Genomic DNA, 22,126 nt, shown 5'->3' with positions numbered 1-22,126 from the left:
CTATTAAATATCATTCAACAAATATTCTACATCTTGTTGTCGTTAATGTATGAACTTCAGGGTTGATCCGAATGGTTGATAGAACTGGTGAATGGGACAGGCCCCAAGATGGAGTTGTGAAATGGATGTCTCAGCTTCCCATTATTATGATAGCATCAGAACCATATGTCTCAATCAATGTTAAAAAAAAAAATAATAATCAAAAAGAGGAAGGTGTGAAGAAATAAGAGCCATCTGTGTAAAGGAAGGTACAGATGCAAACAACTCATATCGAGGCTCGATGAACAAATCAGAACCAAGCATGTATTTGCATTTCATATGCAAAGAAAGAGTAGGCAAGTGGGTGGGACATTTGAAGACGTCCCCCTGTTCCTCTCTGGCGCTTTCAAAATCATTGAGTGAACTGACACACTTCCTGTGTGACAACGTCGCAGACTTAACAACGGTTTTAGTTACCTAAACCATACACACGTGAAGAGGTCCTGAGGATTTTACGAGGAGATTTCACTCCAAGCAGCGGAGGAATCTAACAATACTCTGCTATTCAGGACAAGGGGCCAGTAAAAGCCATTAAGAACCTGACAGAGGGTGTGGGATGATTTGAGGGAAAGTAAAAAGAGAACTCTTGAATAGGATGTCAAGGGGAAGAAGGGGAGAGGTGAGAGAGAGCAGCGAGAACAGTCAGAATACTAAAATACATGAAGAGAAAAAAAACAGAGTTAGTGACACTGTGAAAGGAAGCAACCGTTGAGTGTGGGAGGTTGAGGGCGTGAAGACTCACAGCAAAGGAACTACACACGAAGCAGTCAGACTGATGTTGCCGGATGACGTTTTGGAACACAGAAATCAACAACAACAAAAAAGAATCAAGAAAGAAAAACAAGTAATGTCCAGATTATTAGTCACCCTAAGTGACTACATTTTGAGGGGACCTTAAGTCGGGAGGTAAAGACGATTTACTCCATTCTTGAAAACAGTGAGAGGAGCAAGCTAAAAAAAAAAAGATACTCACAAATACCAAGATGAAAATGGGCACAAACCAGGAGGCTGAATCTGAGCCAGAAGCGAAACAGATTGCAGAGGAGACGGGCCCCACAGAGGAGGAGAAGGAGACACCTGCTGAGCATCCTCAAGACGCCCCTCCTCCTGAGGACGTCGACCCTCTCAACACCTACAACTGGCACACTGGAGCCAAGGCAGCAACCATCGACGGGACGAGAGGAGATGGCGGAGTCACAGCATCAACAACACTAGAGAAGGTGGAGAAGACCTCCACCACCAGATGGAGTAATAAGATGCAGAACTGGCGGAAAGCCCTGAGCGAGGATCCCGGGGAAAGAGCCTCAACCGTTGGACGAGGAGGGGAGACCCCCAGGCTGGAGAAGAACCCTGCCTCCAGGAAGAACCTGTTCAGAAGGGCCCATTCTGAGCCTCCAGGGTCGTTGTTCACTACCCAGTCCCCCTCTTCTTCAGCCCAGGCAACTTCGGGACCGGGGGCAAGCCCAGAGGCACCGGAACCATCCCTCGCGGACACGCCACAGAAAGGGGGCGGAGGGGCACTGTTCAGGAAGTACATACGCACCGTCTCACAGAAGCTCAAGAGGCCCCGGCTGCTGAGCAGAAACAGCCCCCAGACCCTCCTACAAGGTGAAGGCACAGAATGCACACCATAAGCGGATTGCCCTGTTATCTGAATGGGCACCTAGCGCCACACATGACAGTGCCATGCTCTTTCTTCTGGTTTTTTTTAAGACGTCCTACATCGCTGTATGTCAACCATTTTGAGTACAGTTTGAAATTCTAGGTTTGAATTTGTATAGTTTAGTTACTCTCTCGATTTCAGTCTAGTTTAGATTTTCCATCATTTTCCTTCAGTGAAATGCTGACATATGGTGTTGTATACCACGCATTTAGTGTGCGTCTAAGAACCCACGATGAAGGTAGACATGGCTAGAAAGCATTTTACACGTTAAAGAAGCAAGTTTGCCCAAAGCCAAAAGCATTATACTCAACCATACGGTCAGAGACCATTTTGAGTGGGCTTTTCAGACAGTCTATTCACATTGGAGACTAGAATAAACCGGAAGATATAGATATGGATGAAAAAAATGACATGATTTAAGAGAAGTTAATACAGCCATACTTAGATTAGAAAACAAACTGACACAGGATGTGCGAGAGTTGTGGTTGTTATAGATGGGGAGTGAGGAGGGGCGGAGAAGATAGCATCAAAACAACAACTACAAACCAGAAATGGGAGTGGCCATGTGCACTGTGTCAGATAACAACATCATGCCATAATTACTCAGAATGAAAAACATCCAAGGGCCAGCGTGTGCACTCAATTACCCCACCCCCAGAATGACCATTGCTGGTTTCCTTAGACTATACTGTAATTCGGGAAAACTCAAAAGTCAGACACAGGTATAGAGTATTGTTAAAAATAACAGTGTCCAATCACAGAGACATGACTAGGGTCATCAAAATGAGTCACATTAGTGGCATCTATTGTAGACCAGGTCATGCAACTGTAGTTAGTTGTGTCACACGGACAGTTCAAATAAAAAAGGCCAGGATTTCAAGTGACTATTGGAGTGATCTGGTCATTCTGTACTGATCTAGTGTGATGTCGTCATGGTGTGTGTGTGTGTGTGTGTGTGTGTATAGATGCGGGTGGCAGCGGGCTTGCAGCTGCTTCTCTAGAGCTAGCCAGGCTGTCATGGGCCCCTCCCCAGGACGTCCCCATTTGGGACATCAACAACTGTGTCCTGGAGGACGGACAGATCCTCATCACCCCGGAGGAAGAGGTACACGACACAGACCAACAACACTGAAAATGACAACAACAACAACACTTAGCAATGCACTTCCATTATTAAACAACATGGAGTCAACACCACCTTGAAGCGTTGCATTTAACAGTTAGTACTATTGCTGGGAGCACTGCACTCTCAATGGAAACTCACACTTGACTGTACGAAGTTGATAGTCATGGTTTCTCTCTAGGTTATTATGTGAGTGTGCATCTTATCTACTCTCTCTCTCAGCCAATGATGTGGACCCGGAACCGAGTCAGCAGCTGCCTGTCAAACCTCAGCATGCAGAACCTGGCAGATGTCAACATGGGTCAGTACTACAATACTGCCTCATGGTTTTAGACAGTAGGAGTGTTTCGTATGAATGGGGTTCCTGGAACTGTGCTCAATGCCTTGTATTCTCTAATAGCTTCCCCAACGTCAACATCAGAGACACAAAGGAGATACAACAGTGAAGTCCATTTTCTCATCAAAATGGTTGATCCTCAGAAATACAGACAGAGCAAGATGTCTTTGCGAGGACAACATCCATTCGGCAGCATCACAACCACTAGAGAGTCTAGCAGAGTAACGGTAGAGCAGGCACAGAGGAAATAGCTGACGTGATTATGCTTTCGAGTGGCTTTCAAATTGTTTCCTCAAAATTTGGGGGGTAGATACCATCGCATCTGTGTGTTCCAGAAGACCAGTCAGGGCTGGTTGAGAAGAAGCAGTGTCGGTAGCGTGGCTTCTCTCGTTCATGTTACTTTTATTAGTATTCGCTTGTGGACTTAGTCTGGCCATATAATATTAGATACCGATTAGTTCTATGTGATGCCTAACATTGGCGAGGCCCATTTGGTGAAGAGAGGAGAACCATGAGAGGTTGAAACAGTGTTCACTCTTAAGTGTGATTAGGAGAAGCGGGTTCGACAGATCTCTCGCCCTCTCTCAATGATGGGATTTCGACGCTGGATTGCATGTGGAGGCACATTGGGTAAGCAAAGGGTTAGATAGAAGTTTATTTGTACGGTCACAATTGCTATTGACTCAGACAAATATTTCAGTTGGTTATGTCTATGACAAGGGGAATATCAACAAAGGTGAATTTTTAACAAACGCTCTGAAGAAAAGTGTTGTACTGTATGATGGCTTCAGTTACTGCCATAGGTAAATGTATTCTTTTAGCCCAAAAAGTGTCACAATGGGCCTCCCGGGTGGTGCAGTGGTCTAAGGCACTGCATCACAGTGCTAGCTGTGCCACCAGAGACTCTGGGTTCGAGCCCAGGCTCTGGGGACAGCGCACAATTGGCCCAGCGTCGTCCGAGGGTTTGGCCGACGCTGGGCCAATTCGCGCACTAGCGACTCCTATGGCGGGCCGGGCGCAGTACACGCTGGTGTACAGTGTTTCCTCCGAAACACTGGTGCGGCTGGCTTCCAGGTTGGATGTGCGTTGTGTCAAGAAGCAGTGCGGCTCGGGTTGGGTTGTGTTCCGGAGGACGCATGTCTCTCGACCTTCGTCTCTATCGAGTCCGTAAGGGAGTTGCAGCGATGAGACAAGACTGTAACTACCAATTGGGGAGAAAAAAAAGGGGTAATAAAATTTGAAAAAGTGTCTCAATGTGTTGTTTTATTGACGTGGTGCGACACCACGGCTGATTTTCTGCCCTGCAGTGGTACTCAGGGTTTTAGTAGTCTCTAAACTAAGTTAATCAATGTCTGAAATGAAGGCTGCAAGTGCAAGGTTCCTGCCCTGTCTCGGCCACCAGACAAAAGCAATATCCGGTGTGACTGTCAGAACACTTATAAATGGTTGACTCATTCTGACACGGAGCCTCGTCATCCCTCAACCTTCTTACGTTAGACATTTCTTACTGTTGGAGAGACTTAAAGCTAAAGTGGTTATCAATAGGATTTCAAAGCCAGTGTATTCATGTTCAGTTATACAGTACACGTACTGTTCTCAAACTCAGTCTGAATAATCTCCAGCCTTGCAGCATCATCTATTTGAGCAGTTATTTGTTCGGTCTTCAGAGGAAATCCAGAGAGGGGGAAATGACTACACTTCCCCTGGTGGTTTCAGAGGACTGCAATTTCGTTTGGGGAGATTAGAATAACCACTGGTTGTCTCTCCACAATGGTTTCCAAATGAACAGGGAAATGTACACACGTACATATGTAAGACCTGAGTGATATGTAACAAGATACACAGTAGGTCTCTAGATGAAGCAACAGAGACAACCCACAATGCCCACTTCCCGCCCAAGACGCTCTGATAAAAGGTTGCCATTTTTTTCAAAGGGAGGGGAGGGATCATGCCAAGCCAAAACTGTGTTTACATGTTTACATGCTAACTGTGTGTATCTCCTGGACCTGCAGAATGCAGCCCCGACCACATGGCCCCCACTGGAGGCCCCAGACTGAAGGGCCAAGATGGAGGAGTGAGGGTGAGCACTGCATACTCCACAGATAAAATACTGTTATTACATGATTCATAACAGCTCTGGATTTCCTGAGGATTCTGTATGACTCAGGGCCTGCTAATCAGTATGCCCCTGGGGATGAATTGAATCAACCCATCTCTCCCTGCCCCTTCTTTAATTGTCTTCTTCCTGCCCTCTGTCTCAAGGGGCTGATCAAGCGGCGTTTCTATGGTGGAGCCATGCGAAAGAGCAATACCCAGTTAAACACTGTTGGGTTGAACAAAGGGAGCAGGTATGTGGTCAGTCTCATAGTGCTCTTGGTGTGTAAGGCAGGCTGTTCCTCCGTGACTCCTCTCGTCTCCTCCTCCCTGTCTGCTCAGCAGGCTCCATGGCTCACGGGAGTCCGTGTCCATCCCAGTCAGCGCTGCAGGAAACCTGGATCTGAGCGCAGACACCAGTACGGTCATCAGGCCTGTACACAGCTCCATCCTAGGGGAGAAGTACTGCTTTGAGGTAGAGCTGACCTTTGACCTGTAACACCTGCATTGCTTACTGTTTAGGGTTTTAGGCTGGGATTATGTGCAGCATTTTGTGACATCAGCTGATGTAAGAAGGGCTTTATAAATAAATTGGATTGAAATTTGATTGAACTTCTATACTCGTCACCATGTCTTAAAAGTGATTTGACCAGGTTCATGTTAAATACTGCCCAATAACATATTTTCTTCACTCTGTCCTGTCATGTATTGACTGCTGGCAATTTCCGCCTTCATATTGATGTCCTAGGTGATAAACTCAGAGAACAACCACTGTTTTGGGTGCACCTCAGCTGCTGAGCGGGACCGCTGGATAGAGGACCTGAGACGGGCTGCTCAGCCCAATAAGGTAAAGAAACTATTTAAAAACATTCATCTTCAATACCAATTAAAGGAGAAGTTAGATTTGGTTGTAAAAAAAAAAAAAAAATTATGTAAATGGATTGTTATAGAAGGGTCCAGACACCTTTGTTACTGCACTTGTTTTTGAGAAACATAATCACAAACAGCAAACCATTTCCTCATCCTTGTTGTATATTATGGGGGCCCCGAAAAAACAAACAAAGGCTCCAAAAACACCCAAATACGTCCGTTTAGAAACAGCAAAACTCTCAGTGTAGTGATGCAGGTCTTTAAATGTCGTACACATGAAATTGTCACTCCAAAGTTGATCCGCAACGTTATATTCCCTTTTGTGTGACTCAAGTGGTTTCCCCGATCCAGCTGTTCCATTCTTCATGTAGCCTGCTTCTACAGGTAACTGCCAACACAAAGTGTCTTAATAGGGCATTGGGCCACCACGAGCTGCCAGAACAGCTTCAATGCGCCTTGGCATAGATTCTACAAGTGTCTGGAACATGCTTTCAATATACAGTACTTTGTGTCCCTCATAAGTGTTTTCTATTTCATTTTGGCAGTTACTTATAGAATGGAGAGGAACCACTGTAGTCAAAAATGGAATATTACAAAAGAAATTGGTATTTTTGTACAAAAGAAAACGTATCCTTTAATGTATGCCACATTGCCATGATATCCTAGGAATCCATATTGTGTACTCACTGATTGATGTTCTAACGTGTTCCGTCTCCGTTAGGACAATTGTGAGCGGACAGAGAACTCCCTCAGTCTGTGGGTGAACGAGGCCAAGGACTTGCTCCCCAAGAGACGATACTACTGCGAGCTGCACCTGGACGGCACCCTGTTCGCCCGAACAAGTAGCCGAGCCGTGGGCAAGTCTTCCCATCACTCCAGTTTATCTGGTGATGGATCCTCTGGTGGGGTGCTCGGGGGCAGCGGCGGGGTGGTTGGAGGCTGCCAGCTGTTCTGGGGAGAGTTTTTTGAGCTGGACAACTTGCCGTCGGTCTCCCAGATCACCCTGCACCTCTTCCGCGATGAGGAACCCAAGAAGAAGCGTCACTCCCGGGATGAGTCCACCCTGCATCCCCTTGGCAGTGTGGCCATATCCCTGGCCGACATCCGTGGAAGGACCTTCCAGGAGAAGTGGCACCCGATTATTCCCTACAAGGCGTCTGGTGCCGGAGGAACGAAGGAGCAACTGGGGCCCCAAGCGTCGCTCCGTGTCAAGGCCCGCTTTCAGAACCTGCAGGTGCTGCCCATCGAGAAGTATAAGGAGTTTGCAGAGTTTGTGACAGTGGACTATGTGGGCATGTGCAAGAACCTGCAGCCACTGCTGTCAGTCAGGAAGAAGGAAGAACTAGCCGGGGCACTGGTCCACGTCTTGCAAAGCATTGGCAAGGCCAAGGTAAGCGAAACAAAGGGGTGACCGTTGCTTCATGATAAGCATTTAAAGTAGACCTTTAAAATAGTCAGCTCGTCATAACTTGCTAAAAGCGCTTATTCTGTGTGTTTATGTTCCAGGAGTTCCTTATCGAGTTGGGTAGTGCAGAGGTGGAGCGCCTTGGGGAGAAAGAGGCATTGATCTTCAGGGAGAACACGCTGGCCACCAAGGCCATTGATGAGTACATGAAGCTGGTGGGCCAGAAGTACCTCATCGACACCCTGGGTAAGGAATATCTGTGGAAATACAATGTTTCGCCCTGGGTAGCAGTGGATCTGTTTTAACACTTTTCGTAGACCTTCCTCTAAGAAACTGTTATGGAAAACTGTGCCATTGGTCTTCTTACAGGGGACTTCATCACTCGACTGTATGCCTCAGTAGAGAGCTGTGAAGTGGACCCTCTCAAATGCCCCGCCTCTGAGCTGTCAAACAACCAGCGGCACCTGAAGGAGAGCTGTGAGGAGGCCGTGCAGAAAATCACTGAGATGCAGGGGTGAGGGACAAAGAGACCTGATGGGAAACAATGTATAAAGATAGGAAATGGGGATAGCAGTCTTAGCCAGAAGAATTCTATCAAATGAATGCCGATTCATATTCACTCACAGGAAATATTAGGCTGCAATTGACCGCTCTCGCCACCGTTTCCCTCACAGGTCTTTCCCTGAAGAGCTGAACAGGATCTTCTCCAGCTGGGTGGAGCTGTGCGAGGAGCAGGGACGACCTGAAATTGGCCAGCGCCTCATCTCTGCCTCGCTATTCCTCCGTTTTCTGTGTCCCGCCATCCTCAGCCCCTCCCTGTTTGGTCTGACACAGCCCTACCCGGAGCCGGCCACCCTGCGCACCCTCACCTTCACCGCCAAGGTCATCCAGAACCTGGCCAACTTCACCCTGTGAGTGTGTGGGGCTTCATCACTGTCTGCACCCCATCATCATTCATCCATGTATCCATGGATACCAACCTTAGAGATGAGCTACTAGATACATTACATAATATACCCGCAAAACATCTGACACAATGATGGAAATAATACACTTGACGCTCATTTTAATTCTTCAAACTATGTGGTCCAAGTCAATCATTTCTTTTTTACATTTTTATTTCACCTTTATTTAACCAGGTAAGCTAGTTGAGAACAAGTTCTCATTTACAACTGCGACCTGGCCAAGATAAAGCAAAGCAGTGCGACAGAAACAACAACAAAGAGTTACACATGGAGTAAACAAGCGGCACAGTCAATAACATAATAGAAAAAAAATAAGTCTATATACAGTGTGTGCAAATGGCATGAGGTGGTAACAGTAGGCTACAGTAGAAGAGCAATTACAATTTAGCAGATTAACACTGGAGTGATAGATGCGCAGATGATGGTGTGTAAGTAGTGATACTGGTGTGCAAAAGCGCAGCAAAGTAAATAAAAACAATATGGGGATGAGGTAGGTAGATTGGGTGGGCTATTTACAGATGGACTATGTACAGCTGCAGCGAACAGTTAGCTGATGTTTAAAGTTAGTGAGGGAAGTGTAAGTCTCCAGCTTCACTGGCAGCAGAGAACTGGAAGAATAGGCGGCCAAAGAGGTGGATGAATCAGGGAATCCCTCGCAGCAAGAGCGACATCGTTGATATATACAGAGAAAAGAGTCGGTCCGAGAACACTGAACTCTGTCTGCGAAGTAGTTGGTGAACCAGGCGAGGCAGTCATTTGAGAAACCAAGGCTATTGAGTCTGCCGATAAGAAAAACATCTTTCCCAAACCAGTCGTTCCCTCCTCCAACACTAACCCATTCCCCATGCTCTTCCATTAACAGGTTTGGGGAGAAGGAGGAGTACATGCTGTTCATGAATGACTTCCTGCAGCAGCACTGGGAGAGGATGAGGTGCTTCCTTCAGACAGTGTCCAGCCCAGACATAGAGATCCCAATGACATCCTTCGATGGCTATGTTGACTTGCCTCTGCGTCTGGCTGTCCTACACAGCCTGCTGGTCGACATAATTTCCCCAATGAAGCAGGTAGGCATAAATCAACTGAATCAAAGGCAAAGGTTATGCTATGACATTCTTGTACTCCTGCTACCAGTCACTTTTCAGCCCTGTTTACATGTATATCCGCCTATCGCGCCTACACTGACACTCTTGCTGTAACGAAGACGCAGGGAGTTAGGAAACAAGTGCAGTGCGAGTTTAATGATAACAAAACATGGAACAAGAAGCATCTAACAAGGAAATAGAAACAATACTACCCGATGACTGACAGAAAGAGTGCTAGATAAATGGTAAGTAATCAAGGTAGTAATGAAGTCCAGGTGTGACTCACAACGCTGGCCAGGGAGACGGCCACAAGGGCGAGGAGTGGGCTCATCCGGAAGGTGAGACTGTACTCCGCAGAGGCACCTTGCAGGAGTTGGAGTAGTTGTCCTCTGGTAGATGGTTGAAGACCGCCCTGAACAGAGCCATGAACCCCTCGTAGGAACCCAGCTCATCCTCTCCTCTCTCCCAGACGGCCATAGCCCACTCCAACACCCGCCCAGTCAGCAGAGAAATGACCGTGGCAACCTTGGACCTCTCAGTGGTGGGGGCTCTCGTCTGATGAGCGAAATAGAGTGAGCACTGGAGTAGGAAGCCATGGCAAAGGGATGGCATCCCGTCTTATTTGTCCAGGAGGGACATTTGGGCATCGCTGTCCTGGGCAGACTGCTGGGTAGGCTGGGAGACTGGCTTGCCGGGATGAATCATGGTAGAAGGCCCTCCCGTTATTTGAAAGTGAATCCTCTCGGGTGGTGTTGAGGTGGTGGAGGACCTCATCCATAGTTGCACCCAGTTGCGCCAGCTGATCGTGGTGTTGACGAAGTACAAAACAAGAGAAAAGAAGCGTCTAACATGGAAACATAAACAATACTACTTGATGACTGACATAAACAGAGTGCTGGATAAATGGTAAGTAATCAAGGTAGTAATGAACGGGCGCAGGTGTGCGTAATGATGGGCTGCCAGGACCGGTGGGTAGTAAACCAGCGATGTTGAGCACGGAACGGGGGAGAGGGAGCAGACCTGACACACACACACACACACCCACCTCCACTTATGCTGCTGCCACTGTTTACTATTATTATTTATCCTGCTACCAGTCACTTTCTCATAATCCCTGCCTACATGTGCATCTACCTCAAATACTCCAGTATCACTGCACATTGTAAGATCTCTTATTTTTATTAGTTGTACTATAGTTTCTACCAGCTTGTCACGTGTGCCACCAGAGGAAGAAAAAAAAAATACTCAAGAACACATTTACTCCACACACAGAGACGCGTACAAAGCTCTCCCTCACCCTCAATTTGGCAAATCTGACAATAATTATATCCTCCTGATTCCTGCTTAAAAGCAAGAACTCAAGCAGAAAGTATCCGTGACTCGCTCAATACAGAAGTGGTCAGATGATGCGGATGCTAAGCTACAGGACTGTTTCGCAAGCACAGACTGGAACATGTTTCAGGAGTGGGTGCTTAGTCCCCTCATGTACTCGCTGTTCACCCACGACTGCGTGGGCACACACACACACACACACACGACTCCAACAAGACAACGGTGGTAGGCCTGATCTCCGAAAACAATGAGACAGCCTATAGGGAGGAGGTTAGAGACCTGGCTGTGTGTTGCCAGGACAACAACCTCTCCCTCAACGTGATCAAGACAAAGTAGCTGATCGTGGACAACAGGAAAAGGCTGGCCAAGAACAACCCCATTCACACCGACGGGGCTGTAGTGGAGCAGGTTGTGAGCTTCAAGTTCCTTGGAATCTACATCACTAATAACCTATCATGGTCCAAGCACACCGAGACAGTCGTGAAGAGGGAACGACAAAACCTATTCCCCCTCAGGAGACTGAAAAGATTTGGCATGGGTCCTCAGATCCTCAAAACGTTCTACAGCTGCACCATCGAGAGCATCCTGACTGGTTGCATCACCGCTTGGTATGGCAACTTATCAGCAACCGTCAGCAAGGCGCTACATAGGGTAGAGCGTACAGCCCAGTGCATCACTGGGGCCAAGCAGGACCTCTATACCATGCGGGGTCAGAGGAAGGCCCTAAAAATGGTCAAAGACTTCAGCCACCCAAGTCATAGACTGTGCTCTCTGCTACTGCAAGGCAACTCTAGGTCTAAAAGGTTCCCAGACAGCTTCTACCCCCAAGCCATAAGACTGCTAAACAGTTCAATCCAATAGCTACTCTGACTATTTGCATTGACCCCATTTTTTACGCTGGTGCTACGAGCAGTTTATTATCTATTTACATCTACATTAACTCAATCTGTACACCCGCACATTGACTCTGTACCGGTACCCCCTGGACAAAGCCTTGTTATTGTTATTTTATTGTGTTACTTTTTATTGTTATTATTTTTGTAGCAAATATTTCCTAACTTACTTTAAAAAAAACTGTATTGTTAAGGGCTTGTAAGTAAGCATTTCACGGTAAGGTCTACACGTGTTGTATTTGGCACATGTGACAAATACTGTTTGATTTGATATTGAATACTGCAGTGTTGGGTAGTGCTTGGAAATTAAGCATTTCGCTGTATGTGACAAATGTGGCAAATCAAACTTTAAACGAAGCTGAAACCTCCCATGGTAAAGTTTAGTGGTGGCTAACATGCTGTTCTTATCTCTTCCTCAGGACACCATAGACAAATTGCACCCTCTGCCTTCAATCCTGAACCAGATTACAGAATCTCTGGGCCCAGATGCTCTACGGATTACTGTTAGCAGGTGAGGTTGGCGAGTGCACTTCTGCATGTGTGAAACGGATGTGAAACGCTAGCTTAGTTAGCGGTGGTGTGCGCTAAATAGTGTTTCAATCGGAGCGATGGTTAACGATGCTTCGTGGGTGACTGTTGTTGATGTGTGCAGAGGGTCCCTGGTTCGCGCCCGGGTATGGGCGAGGGGACGGTCTAAAGTTATACTGTTACATGTGCACCCTATGTGTATTGCACATAAGCCTTTTTGTAGACATACTTGTGTGCGTACATAGTTTCACAATCTTTTTTTTACGTCTCGCTTCATTGTCGCGATTTTTCTTTTTCACAACAGCAACATTGGTCATTCCAAGCCGACCTACGTGCCCCCTAAAGACGTGGGCAAGTACAGCCCTCTGCACAACTCCCTGCAGCAGCTGCCTACGGAGGTGAAGGCCGGCCAGCGGAAAGAAAGTTTCCAGGGGGTCAAGCGAGACAGGATGAGTGCCAGAGAGAGGAAGCCAGTATCCAGGACCCAGAGTGCTCCGCACAGACGGCAGATGGACCCCAAACAGCAACTGAGGAGACAGAGCAGCACTGAAAATCTGCCGCCGGAGGACCAAGAGGCAGAGCAGGAAGCCAACCCTCCGCTTGACATTTCATCACCACAGAATGTGAGTTTGGAAATCTTGGTCATGTGGTTTCAATTGTCAACATTCAAACATTCTATCTTATGTTGACATTATCCTCATGAAGTACATGGTTCGTAGTCATAACCTTGCATTGCCATGTGGTTGTTCTGCGGAGAGTCGACGGGTGGGAGGAGTGATTGAATCTCACGAAAGCATCCCCTCTTCTTGTGTCAGAGTGTCGGTGTAAAGGCTCCTCCTGCTCCAGTGCCTTGGATCAAAGTGTCCCAGAGCAAGGAGACATACGAGAGGAAGGTAGAGAATGAAGAGATCAACCTTCTGGACAGGGTGGGTTCATCTTCATATTATTTACCATCCAGCAATGCTGCTCCTTCCTCTTTCGCATTGATTACGTCAGCTCAAAGAAATATTGCAATGATGAAACTGCTTGATCACCATGATGTTGATTTGTGATTTAACCAGCATGCACAGGAGCTGTCGGAGCTCCGCCTGGGGCTGGAGCAGGTGACAGAGAGTGAGTTGGAGATGGCCAAGCGGCTGGAGGACTTCATTGTCCAAAGTCAAGATCAGAATGCAGTCTTGTTGGCTGAGGTTAACGAACTGCGTAATCATCTGGCTGTCCGTGAGGAACAGCTCGCTAGCGCCACTTTCAGGTGAGACAGTGGAGTAAGAGGGACAGATCGAAATGCCATAAAATTACATTCACAACCTTTAAAATGAATGAATTTATTTGGTTTGAAGATGAACTGAAATGCAAATGTTAATCGGCGTCGTAGGCTGGGGGTTATCGAGGAGGAGAGGGAGGAGGATGAGAGGAAGCTGAACGTCGCCGTGGCAGCAGCTGAGCGAATGAACGTACTGGTAAGAATGGAGATATCTACCACAATCATTAAGATAAAGATGAGTTATGAAGAGTGTTAAGGCTAAATATTCATTTTCAAGCTTGGAATGACCAATGTTGCTGTTGTGAAAAAGACAAATTGCGACAATGAAGCGAGACGTAACATGACTTGAAAAGCAAAACTAAATGTAGCCGTTTGTTGCTGTGCGTTCTCAGGAGGAGCAGTTTGCAGACCTGCTGAAGGACAGGTACCAGCTCAGTGGAGACTACACCGGTGACCAGATCAACACACAGCACCCTGGGATCGGGGCCAATCATGTCAACAGCATCTGAAGTCAGGCTGGCAGCACAGAGTTGTATTATAGACATATGCCTAGTTTAGTCCCCCATAGCTTTTACGTTCTTCCAAATACAACCCCCCCCCCCTTCAGAAATTCAGATACTGTATGATGCTTTTCTCATGATAAAATTGAGTAAATGTATGCATGAATCTTATCCTGTGTCCAATTGAAAAAACAGAAATGAACTAAAAAGTCACAGGTATGCTAAACCTGTTTAACATTGCACTTACTGTGTACACACTGCACTTGAAATATTTGTGGAACATTAGTTGATTTGAAAAGGAACAGACTGATCGAATTTGAGTGTAGAAACCTCAACATCAATGATAGCCTAAGGCAAGAACAATTTCCCTCTCTGCAGTTTAACAAAATGAATGTAAGGATACCACACCTTGATATGTAATTAAATACATCGTTGTCCTCTTTTGATTCACCACTTCTTAGAATGTTGGCCATTTTCCATCCATTTTGAATGCAGATTTACCATTTCTGTGAACTTAATTAAATAAAAACTTGAATAAAACAATGTACCGTTCAGCGTTTGTGTGAACTTGTGTTGTGTATGACTATGTGGTCTACTTGGTAAGAATGACTGAATTACTATTGCTAAATAACAAAATAAACTGATATGAATGTCCATGAGTCAGAGAATAGTTCAATTGGTTCATTGGAGAGTATATGCAGTTATTCTCCGTATACCCACTTTTTTTATGGACATTGTGTATACTCACTTCTTAATAACCACTGATGCGTATCAAAGTAGTCTAGTGGAGGTATACGCTGTATCTATTAATGAGGCTGATGAAACAGATCAGAATGTCTAACTTATAAATGTTGATATAGTATTATTTCTTCACATTTTTAGCGCAGCAATGAACACCTTGCAGTAGGCATACGGACAAACGTTCCCAGATGCAATTTGCGGGAAAACGCGTTCTAAATTCGCACCGCACATGTAAGCGGTTTCATGGACAGAGACGAAATATATGTTCGAAATTTATGAAGAAATGGGTTCTAAAGATGCAACAACTATCATGGGTTGCTAATATGACTAGGATAATGCCTTTTGCCACTAGACAATTAAATAAAGATTATTTGAAAAGCCAATAGAACAGGAGAGCGCATAAGAAGAAGTCTTAAATTAAGTCTAACCATGTTTCTATGGTGGGATTTTGGCTATAGGCTACTTTGAAGTAAATTTAGACATGCCTCATAATATGAGGTAAAACGTCCAGGTTTCAAACAATTAAGGAACAGGAAAAATATAGCGATGCTAATGATAGGCCTAAACCGTCTTCTGGTAAAGAGATCATCTGGTAAAGAGATCTTCTGTTGAATCTGACAATTAATCTTGATGGTTGTACAGTCGTGTCAAATAACACTGTGAAGGACATCGGCGTTACTCTGGACCCTGATCTCTCTTTTGACGAACATATCAAGACTGTTTCAAGGACAGCTTTTTTCCCCATCTACGTAACATCGCAAAAATCATAAACTTTCTGTCCAAAAATTATGCAGAAAAATTCATCCATGCTGTTTCAATATGCTTTGTGTTGTAATCACAACAGGTAAAGATTTATAGTTAAGCAAACTTTACTAGGCATGTGTAACGGATGTGAAACGGCTAGCTTAGTTAGCGGTGGTGGGCACTAAATAGCGTTTCAATCGGTGACGTCACTTGCTCTGAGACCTTGATGTCCTGGACCTTGTCCCTGTTCTGTCTTCACCTTGTAGGACCTTTGCTCCACAGGTCTGACTACTGTGGCCCTCTGCAACCACTGTTTCTGTCCAGTGAGTGGCTGAACTCTCACCCTGTCATCTCGTTGCAACTCTGTGAGATCCTTAGCAGAGGTGTCGTAGTACTTTGGCTGTTTCTGCATGGCCAGGTACGGGACAGCACCTGCTCTCTTTGCTTTTTTGCCATCAGTCTTTTGGCTGTTTTCACTGCCGAGTCCACTTTCCCATTACTTTGCGGGTATCCTGGGGACAATGTTTTGTGTGTAAAGTCCCAAGCCTTGCTGAAACTTCGGAACCCGTCTGAAGAGTACTGGGGACCATTGTCTGAGTAAAGGATGTCAGGTATCCCATAGCGTGCAAAGTGTGCCTTCAGTTCTTGAATGACCGTTTTCGACTGTGTGTTCTCCAAATGGTCCACTTCCCAGAAGTTGGAGAGATAATCAACTGTGACCATGTATTCTCTGTCGTTGAACTAGAACAGATCAGTCACTATTTTTTCCCAGGGACGCTTTGGTGCTTTGTGTGGCATCAATGTTTTTTCTGCTGCTTCATACCCATTGCAGGACAGGTGCTACATTGTGCCATGTTTGTTCTCAGCTGTGCATTCATGCCTGGCCTCGTAGACACACTTGCAAGCTCTTCCCTCTGTTCCTATGTGTGAGGAATGGATTACCTGCATTATCTCTGACCTGAGGGCAGTAGGCACAACGACTGAAGATAACTCCATTTTGCACACTCGGCTCATATCTGTTGTGAAAATACATGGCTATTTCCAAGGGTACATGTCCTTTCACTTCAGGCCACCCTTGCAGGATCACATGTTTCAGTGTCTGGAGCTCCCGGTCCAGCTCAGTGGCTCTCTGGATATGCTTTAGTTTCTCGCTTGACACAGGGAGGTAGTGTATCATATTGATTGAATCCACTTGGACTTCTACAGGGCCTCTGTTGTCTTGTTCTGTGAGGTACTCCCTGCTCAGGGTATCGGCCAGCAACACATGTTTTCCCGGAACGTATCGGAGACTGACCACGTAGTTTTGGAGTCTCATGAGCATGCGTTGTAGTCTTTTTGGTGCGCTGAGGAGAGGCTTTGTCATGATGCTCTCTAGAGGTCTTGTGATCTGACTGCACGTCGACAGTTTGTCCATATGTGAATTGGTGGAACCTCTCCATGCCAAACACCACTGCAAGCAGCTCCTTCTCTATCTGTGCATACCCTTTTCCAGTTAGTCAGGGCTCTGCAAGCAGCTCCTTCTCTATCTGTGCATACCCTTTTCCAGTCTGTCAGGGCTCTGCAAGCAGCTCCTTCTCTATCTGTGCATACCCTTTTCCAGTCTGTCAGGGCTCTGCAAGCAGCTCCTTCTCTATCTGTGCATACCCTTTTCCAGTCTGTCAGGGCTCTGCAAGCAGCTCCTTCTCTATCTGTGCATACCCTTTTCCAGTCTGTCAGGGCTCTGCAAGCAGCTCCTTCTCTATCTGTGCATACCCTTTTCCAGTTAGTCAGGGCTCTGCAAGCAGCTCCTTCTCTATCTGTGCATACCCTTTTCCAGTCTGTCAGGGCTCTGCAAGCAGCTCCTTCTCTATCTGTGCATACCCTTTTCCAGTCTGTCAGGGCTCTGCAAGCAGCTCCTTCTCTATCTGTGCATACCCTTTTTCAGTCTGTCAGGGCTCTGCAAGCAGCTCCTTCTCTATCTGTGCATACCCTTTTTCAGTCTCTGTCAGGGCTCTGCAAGCAGCTCCTTCTCTATCTGTGCATACCCTTTTCCAGTCTGTCAGGGCTCTGCAAGCAGCTACTTCTCTATCTGTGCATACCCTTTTTCAGTCTCTGTCAGGGCTCTGCTGGCGTATGCTATTGGTTGTCCTCCCTGCATCAAGGCTGCTCCTAACCCACTCTCTGAAGCATCACACTGTAGTACAAGCTGCTCTGTTGGGTTGTAGTATTTCAGCACAAGGGCCTGTGCAATGGTATTAGATGCCACAGTGGTTCGCAGAGCTCCGTGGTGTGCCTACAGAACGTGGCTAGGTAGTTTACCATGGCCAGCAAGCGCTGCACCCCCTGTACATCTGTAGGCCTAGGCATCTGTTCGATGGCTGTCACTTTTCCTGGGTCCACTTTCAACCCCTCCGATGTTAGCAGGTGGCCAGTGTAGGGCACTTCTTTCAGCCTGAGCTGCAGCTTCTCCGGATTCAGCTTGATATTGAGCTTCCTGCCTCTGTCCAGGAGCATTTTCAGGTTTTTGTCAGGGTCCAGAGTCGCCGCTTCATCGTTGTCTCCTTCTCTCACAATCAGTTTTACGAGGGTATGTTTGGCATACTGAAGTTTATTTTGTGCTTTATCCGGGTAGCCGGAAAGTAGAGCAATGCAATAGTCTAACCTAGAAGTGACAAAAGCATGTGTTGCATTGATGTTACACAGGAAACAGAAACCAAACTTCAGTTAGTGCTAAACACGGCTGCTACAATCTTGACTAAACCAAAAAATGTGATCATATTACTCCAGTGCTGGCCTCTCTACACTGGCTTCCTGTTAAGGCAAGGGCTGATTTCAAGGTTTTACTGCTAACCTACAAAGCATTACTTTCTGACTTAGAATATGTGGACAACTACAAATACCTCCAAAATCCCTACTCAACCTATTGGATGCAGTCTATCACAGTGCCATCTGGTTTGTCACCAAAGCCCCATATACTACCCACCGCTGCGACCTGTACGCTCTCGTTGGCCGGCCCTCGCTTCTTACTCGTCGCCAAACCCACTGGTTCCAGGTCATCTACAAGACCCTGCTAGGTAAAGTCCTACCTTATCTCAGCTCACTGGTCACCATAGCAGCACCCACCTGTAGCACGCGCTCCAGCAGGTATATCTCTCTGGTCACCCCCAAAACCAATTCCTTTTTTGGCCGCCTCTCCTTCCAGTTCTCTGCTTTCTATGACTGGAACGAACTACAAAAATCACTGAAACTGGAAACACTTGTCTCCCTCACTAGCTTTAAGCACCAGCTGTCAGAGCAGCTCACAGATTACTGCACCTGTACATAGCCCATGTATAATTTAGCCCAAATAACTACCTCTCCCCCTACTGTATTTATTTATTTTGCTCCTTTGCACCCCATTATTTCTACTTTGCACATTCTTCCACTGCAAATCTACCATTCCAGTGTTTTACTTTCTATATTGTATTTACTTCGCCAACATGGCCTTTTTTTTGCCTTGACCTCACCTCATTTGCTCACAATGTATATAGACTTATTTTTCTATTGTATTATTTACTGTATGTTTGTTTTACTCCATGTGTATCTCTGTGTTGTTGTATGTGTCAAACGGATTTGCTTTATCTTGGCCAGTTCGCAATTGTAAATGAGAACTTGTTCTCAACTTGCCTATCTGGTTAAATAAAGGTGAAATAAAAAATAAAAAAAATTACATGGGCTTGCTCCTACCTATCTTTCCGATTTGGTCCTGCCGTACATACCTACACTACGGTCACAAGATGCAGGCCTCCTTACTGTCCCTAGAATTTCTAAGCAAACAGCTGGAGGCAAGGCTTTCTCCTATAAAGCTGCATTAATATGGAATGGTCTGCCTATCCATGTGAGAGACGTAGACTCGGTCTCAACCTTTAAGTCTTTATTGAAGACTTATCTCTTCAGTAGGTCCTATGATTGAGTGTAGTCTGGCCCAGGAGTGTGAAGGTGAACGGAAAGGCACTGGAGCAATGAACTGCCCTTGCTGTCTCTGCCTGGCCAGTTCCCCTCTCTCCACTGGGATTCTCTGCCTCTAACCCTATTACAGGGGCTGAGTCACTAGCTTACTGGTGCTCTTCCAAGCCATCCCTAGGAGGGGTGCGTCACTTCAGTGGCTTGAGTCACTGACGTGATCTTCCTGTCCTGTTTGGAGCCCCCCCTTGGGTTGTGCCGTGGGGGAGATCTTCGTGGGCTATACTCGGCCTTGTCTCAGGATGGTAATTTGGTAATTGAAGAATGTCCCTCTAGTGGTATGGGGGCTGTGCTTTGGCAAAGTGAGTGGGTTTATATCCTGCCTGTTTGGCCCTGTCCGGGGGTACCGTCGCCGCCACAGTGTCTCCCGACCCCTCCTGTCTCAGCCTCCAGTATTTATGCTGCAGTAGTTTATGTGTCAGGGTGCTAGGGTCAGTCTGTTATATCTGGAGTGTTTCTCCTGTCTTATTCGGTGTCCTGTGTGAATTTAAGTATGCTCTCTCTAATTCTCTCTTTTTCTATTTCTTTCTCTCTCGGAGGACCTGAGCCCTAGGACCATGACTCAGGACTACCTGGCCTGATGACTCCTTGCTGTCCCCAGTCCACCTGGTCGTGCTGCTGCTCCAGTTTCAACTGTTCTGCCTGTGGCTAGGAAACCCTGACCTGTCTCAGACCTGCTGTTTTCAACTCTAGAGACAGCAGGAGCGGAAGAGATACTCTGAATGATCGGCTATGAAAAGCCAACTGACATTTACTCCTGAGGTGCTGACCTGTTGCGCCCTCGACAAACACTGTGATAATTATTATTTGACCCTGCTGGTCATCTATGAACATTTGAACATCTTGGCCATGTTCTGTTATAATCTCCACCTGGCACAGCCAGAAGAGGACTGGCCACCCCTCATCGCCTGGTTCCTCTCTAAGTTTCTTCCTAGGTTCTGGCCTTTCTAGGGAGTTTTTCCTAGCCACCGTGCTTCTACACCTGCATTGCTTGCTGTTTGGGATTTTAGGCTGGGTTTCTGTACAGCACTTTGACATCAGTTGATGTTTATAATACATTTGATTGATAGATAGATGGAACGGCTTTCCCAAAAAACTTCTCAATTCAATTTGAAAGGGGTACACTAACAACAGGTTGGACACTAACAACAATCCTTTGGAAAAAAATGAAAGAACTGATCAGACGCAAATGACGGTATTTGTCCTGCAAGCATCCTAGCTAGCGAGCTAAGTTTAGTTTATCTACTGAAACAAATATTGTGTATTGCGGGCTCACATAGCTACTACTGTGTTACAGTGGGGGGTCTAATTATGTAGCTAGTTAGGTAGGTAAACATATCTATGACTGAAAATAGAATAGTTTCTACAAATCGGAGCCCTTTTGTATCTCGATTGTAAAACCTCTCTTTTAAATTGTAGATATGGCTAGCTACTAAACAGCAAGCTACAACATTACAACCAGCCACCTAAAATTAGGTTTAACAGCAAACGTCAGCACAGGACTGGAGTTGGCTAGCTATTTAGCCTGGCACCTGCTAACATGTTATGCGCCACACTTCACAATTTTAACTTGTGTAACATCAGCAACTGTAAATAATTTTACTAGCTAGCTATGTAACATAATTGATGAGGGTTGACACTGGTTATGATTATGACCATGGATGCATTTTAATATCACAGAATTATAGGCATGATGCAAGATAGGATTCCAAAAGATGTAAATAACAACTATTGCATATCCAGCAAACTACCTAAGTGTACTAGCAAACAGTGAGGAAAAACAACTATACAACCATTTCCTGTTGTACATCTCTAAAACTACAGCTGGTTTTACGAGAAAAAAATATTTGCCTAAGCATGCCTGATAGACATGGCTGTTGGTAGATACTGTCTGCCTGCCTTCCTACCTACCTAGGCAAATTTGTATGGTCTGGTCACTGCAAAGGTTGAGGGTTCCGCAATATTTCATTCTATTAGTCTAGATATTGGTTTAAATGTAATCTCTGTTCCTGTGCACATGTATGCTTGTTCAGCTAGTCTACCCTAATGCTGATGTTACGCTGGCACGGTTCAACTGTTTTTCAAACTGTACAATAGAGTATTTGTTTTTGTCTTATTGTTACGTACGTCGTTGAATGAGCGAGACCAAAGCGCAGCGTGGAAAGTGTTCATCGTACTTTATTAAATGAACACCAAAAAACAGCAAAATATAAAACGACTGTAAAGCTCTGTAGCATTAAACAGCAACTATACAAAGACAAGATCCCGCAAACTAGGGTGGAAAACAGGCTGCCTAAGTATGATTCCCAATCAGAGACAACAATAGACAGCTGCCTCTGATTGGGAACCCTAGCCTGCCAACAAAGAAATAGAAAACTAGAATGCCCACCCAAATCACACCCTGACCTTACCAAATAGAGAAATAAAAAGGCTCTCTAAGGTCAGGGCGTGACACTTATAGACGATACCGTGTGGTGCCTGGGCTTCTTCCTGGAGTGGATTCTAGATACAAAAACCGAATTCCTTTACCTGTGTGTGTGTAACTGTAGCATAACTGTATCCAGT

The 22,126-nt window shown here is 45.9% G+C and overlaps 1 protein-coding gene across 4 annotated transcripts; it reads left to right on the top strand.

Annotated features, from left to right (window-relative positions):
* Window positions 1-376: 376 nt before the first annotated feature.
* On the top strand, window positions 377-14,649 carry LOC135522581 (ras GTPase-activating protein nGAP-like). 4 transcript variants are annotated; one of them, XM_064948993.1, is made up of 18 exons: window positions 377-1,647; window positions 2,668-2,807; window positions 3,048-3,126; window positions 5,175-5,242; window positions 5,425-5,510; window positions 5,602-5,731; window positions 6,005-6,103; window positions 6,848-7,516; window positions 7,633-7,777; window positions 7,901-8,045; window positions 8,206-8,442; window positions 9,359-9,560; window positions 12,223-12,314; window positions 12,636-12,954; window positions 13,147-13,257; window positions 13,393-13,583; window positions 13,707-13,791; window positions 13,988-14,649. In XM_064948993.1, the coding sequence occupies exons 1-18, from the start codon at window positions 1,023-1,025 to the stop codon at window positions 14,102-14,104; spliced, it is 3,540 nt and encodes a 1,179-aa protein (XP_064805065.1). In that variant the 5' UTR covers window positions 377-1,022; the 3' UTR covers window positions 14,105-14,649. The 4 variants fall into 4 exon arrangements, with proteins under 4 accessions (XP_064805065.1, XP_064805056.1, XP_064805085.1 ...); XM_064948984.1 differs by having other exon boundaries at window positions 5,599-5,731; XM_064949013.1 differs by lacking the exons at window positions 377-1,647; window positions 2,668-2,807; window positions 3,048-3,126 and adding an exon at window positions 3,134-3,792.
* Window positions 14,650-22,126: the final 7,477 nt, after the last annotated feature.

Source organism: Oncorhynchus masou, chromosome 4 (genome assembly GCF_036934945.1).
Source record: "Oncorhynchus masou masou isolate Uvic2021 chromosome 4, UVic_Omas_1.1, whole genome shotgun sequence".
Lineage (NCBI taxonomy): Eukaryota > Metazoa > Chordata > Actinopteri > Salmoniformes > Salmonidae > Oncorhynchus > Oncorhynchus masou.
This window is presented reverse-complemented; position numbering and strand designations above follow the sequence as displayed.

Coding starts and splice junctions, on each gene's coding strand:
- LOC135522581 (XM_064948984.1), top strand. CDS start 1,023: ATGAAAATGGGCACAAACCAGGAGGCTGAATCTGAGCCAGAAGCGAAA. Junction 5,243..5,424: donor GCCAAGATGGAGGAGTGAGG/GTGAGCACTGCA, acceptor CTCTGTCTCAAG/GGGCTGATCAAGCGGCGTTT. Junction 13,584..13,706: donor CTCGCTAGCGCCACTTTCAG/GTGAGACAGTGG, acceptor TCGGCGTCGTAG/GCTGGGGGTTATCGAGGAGG.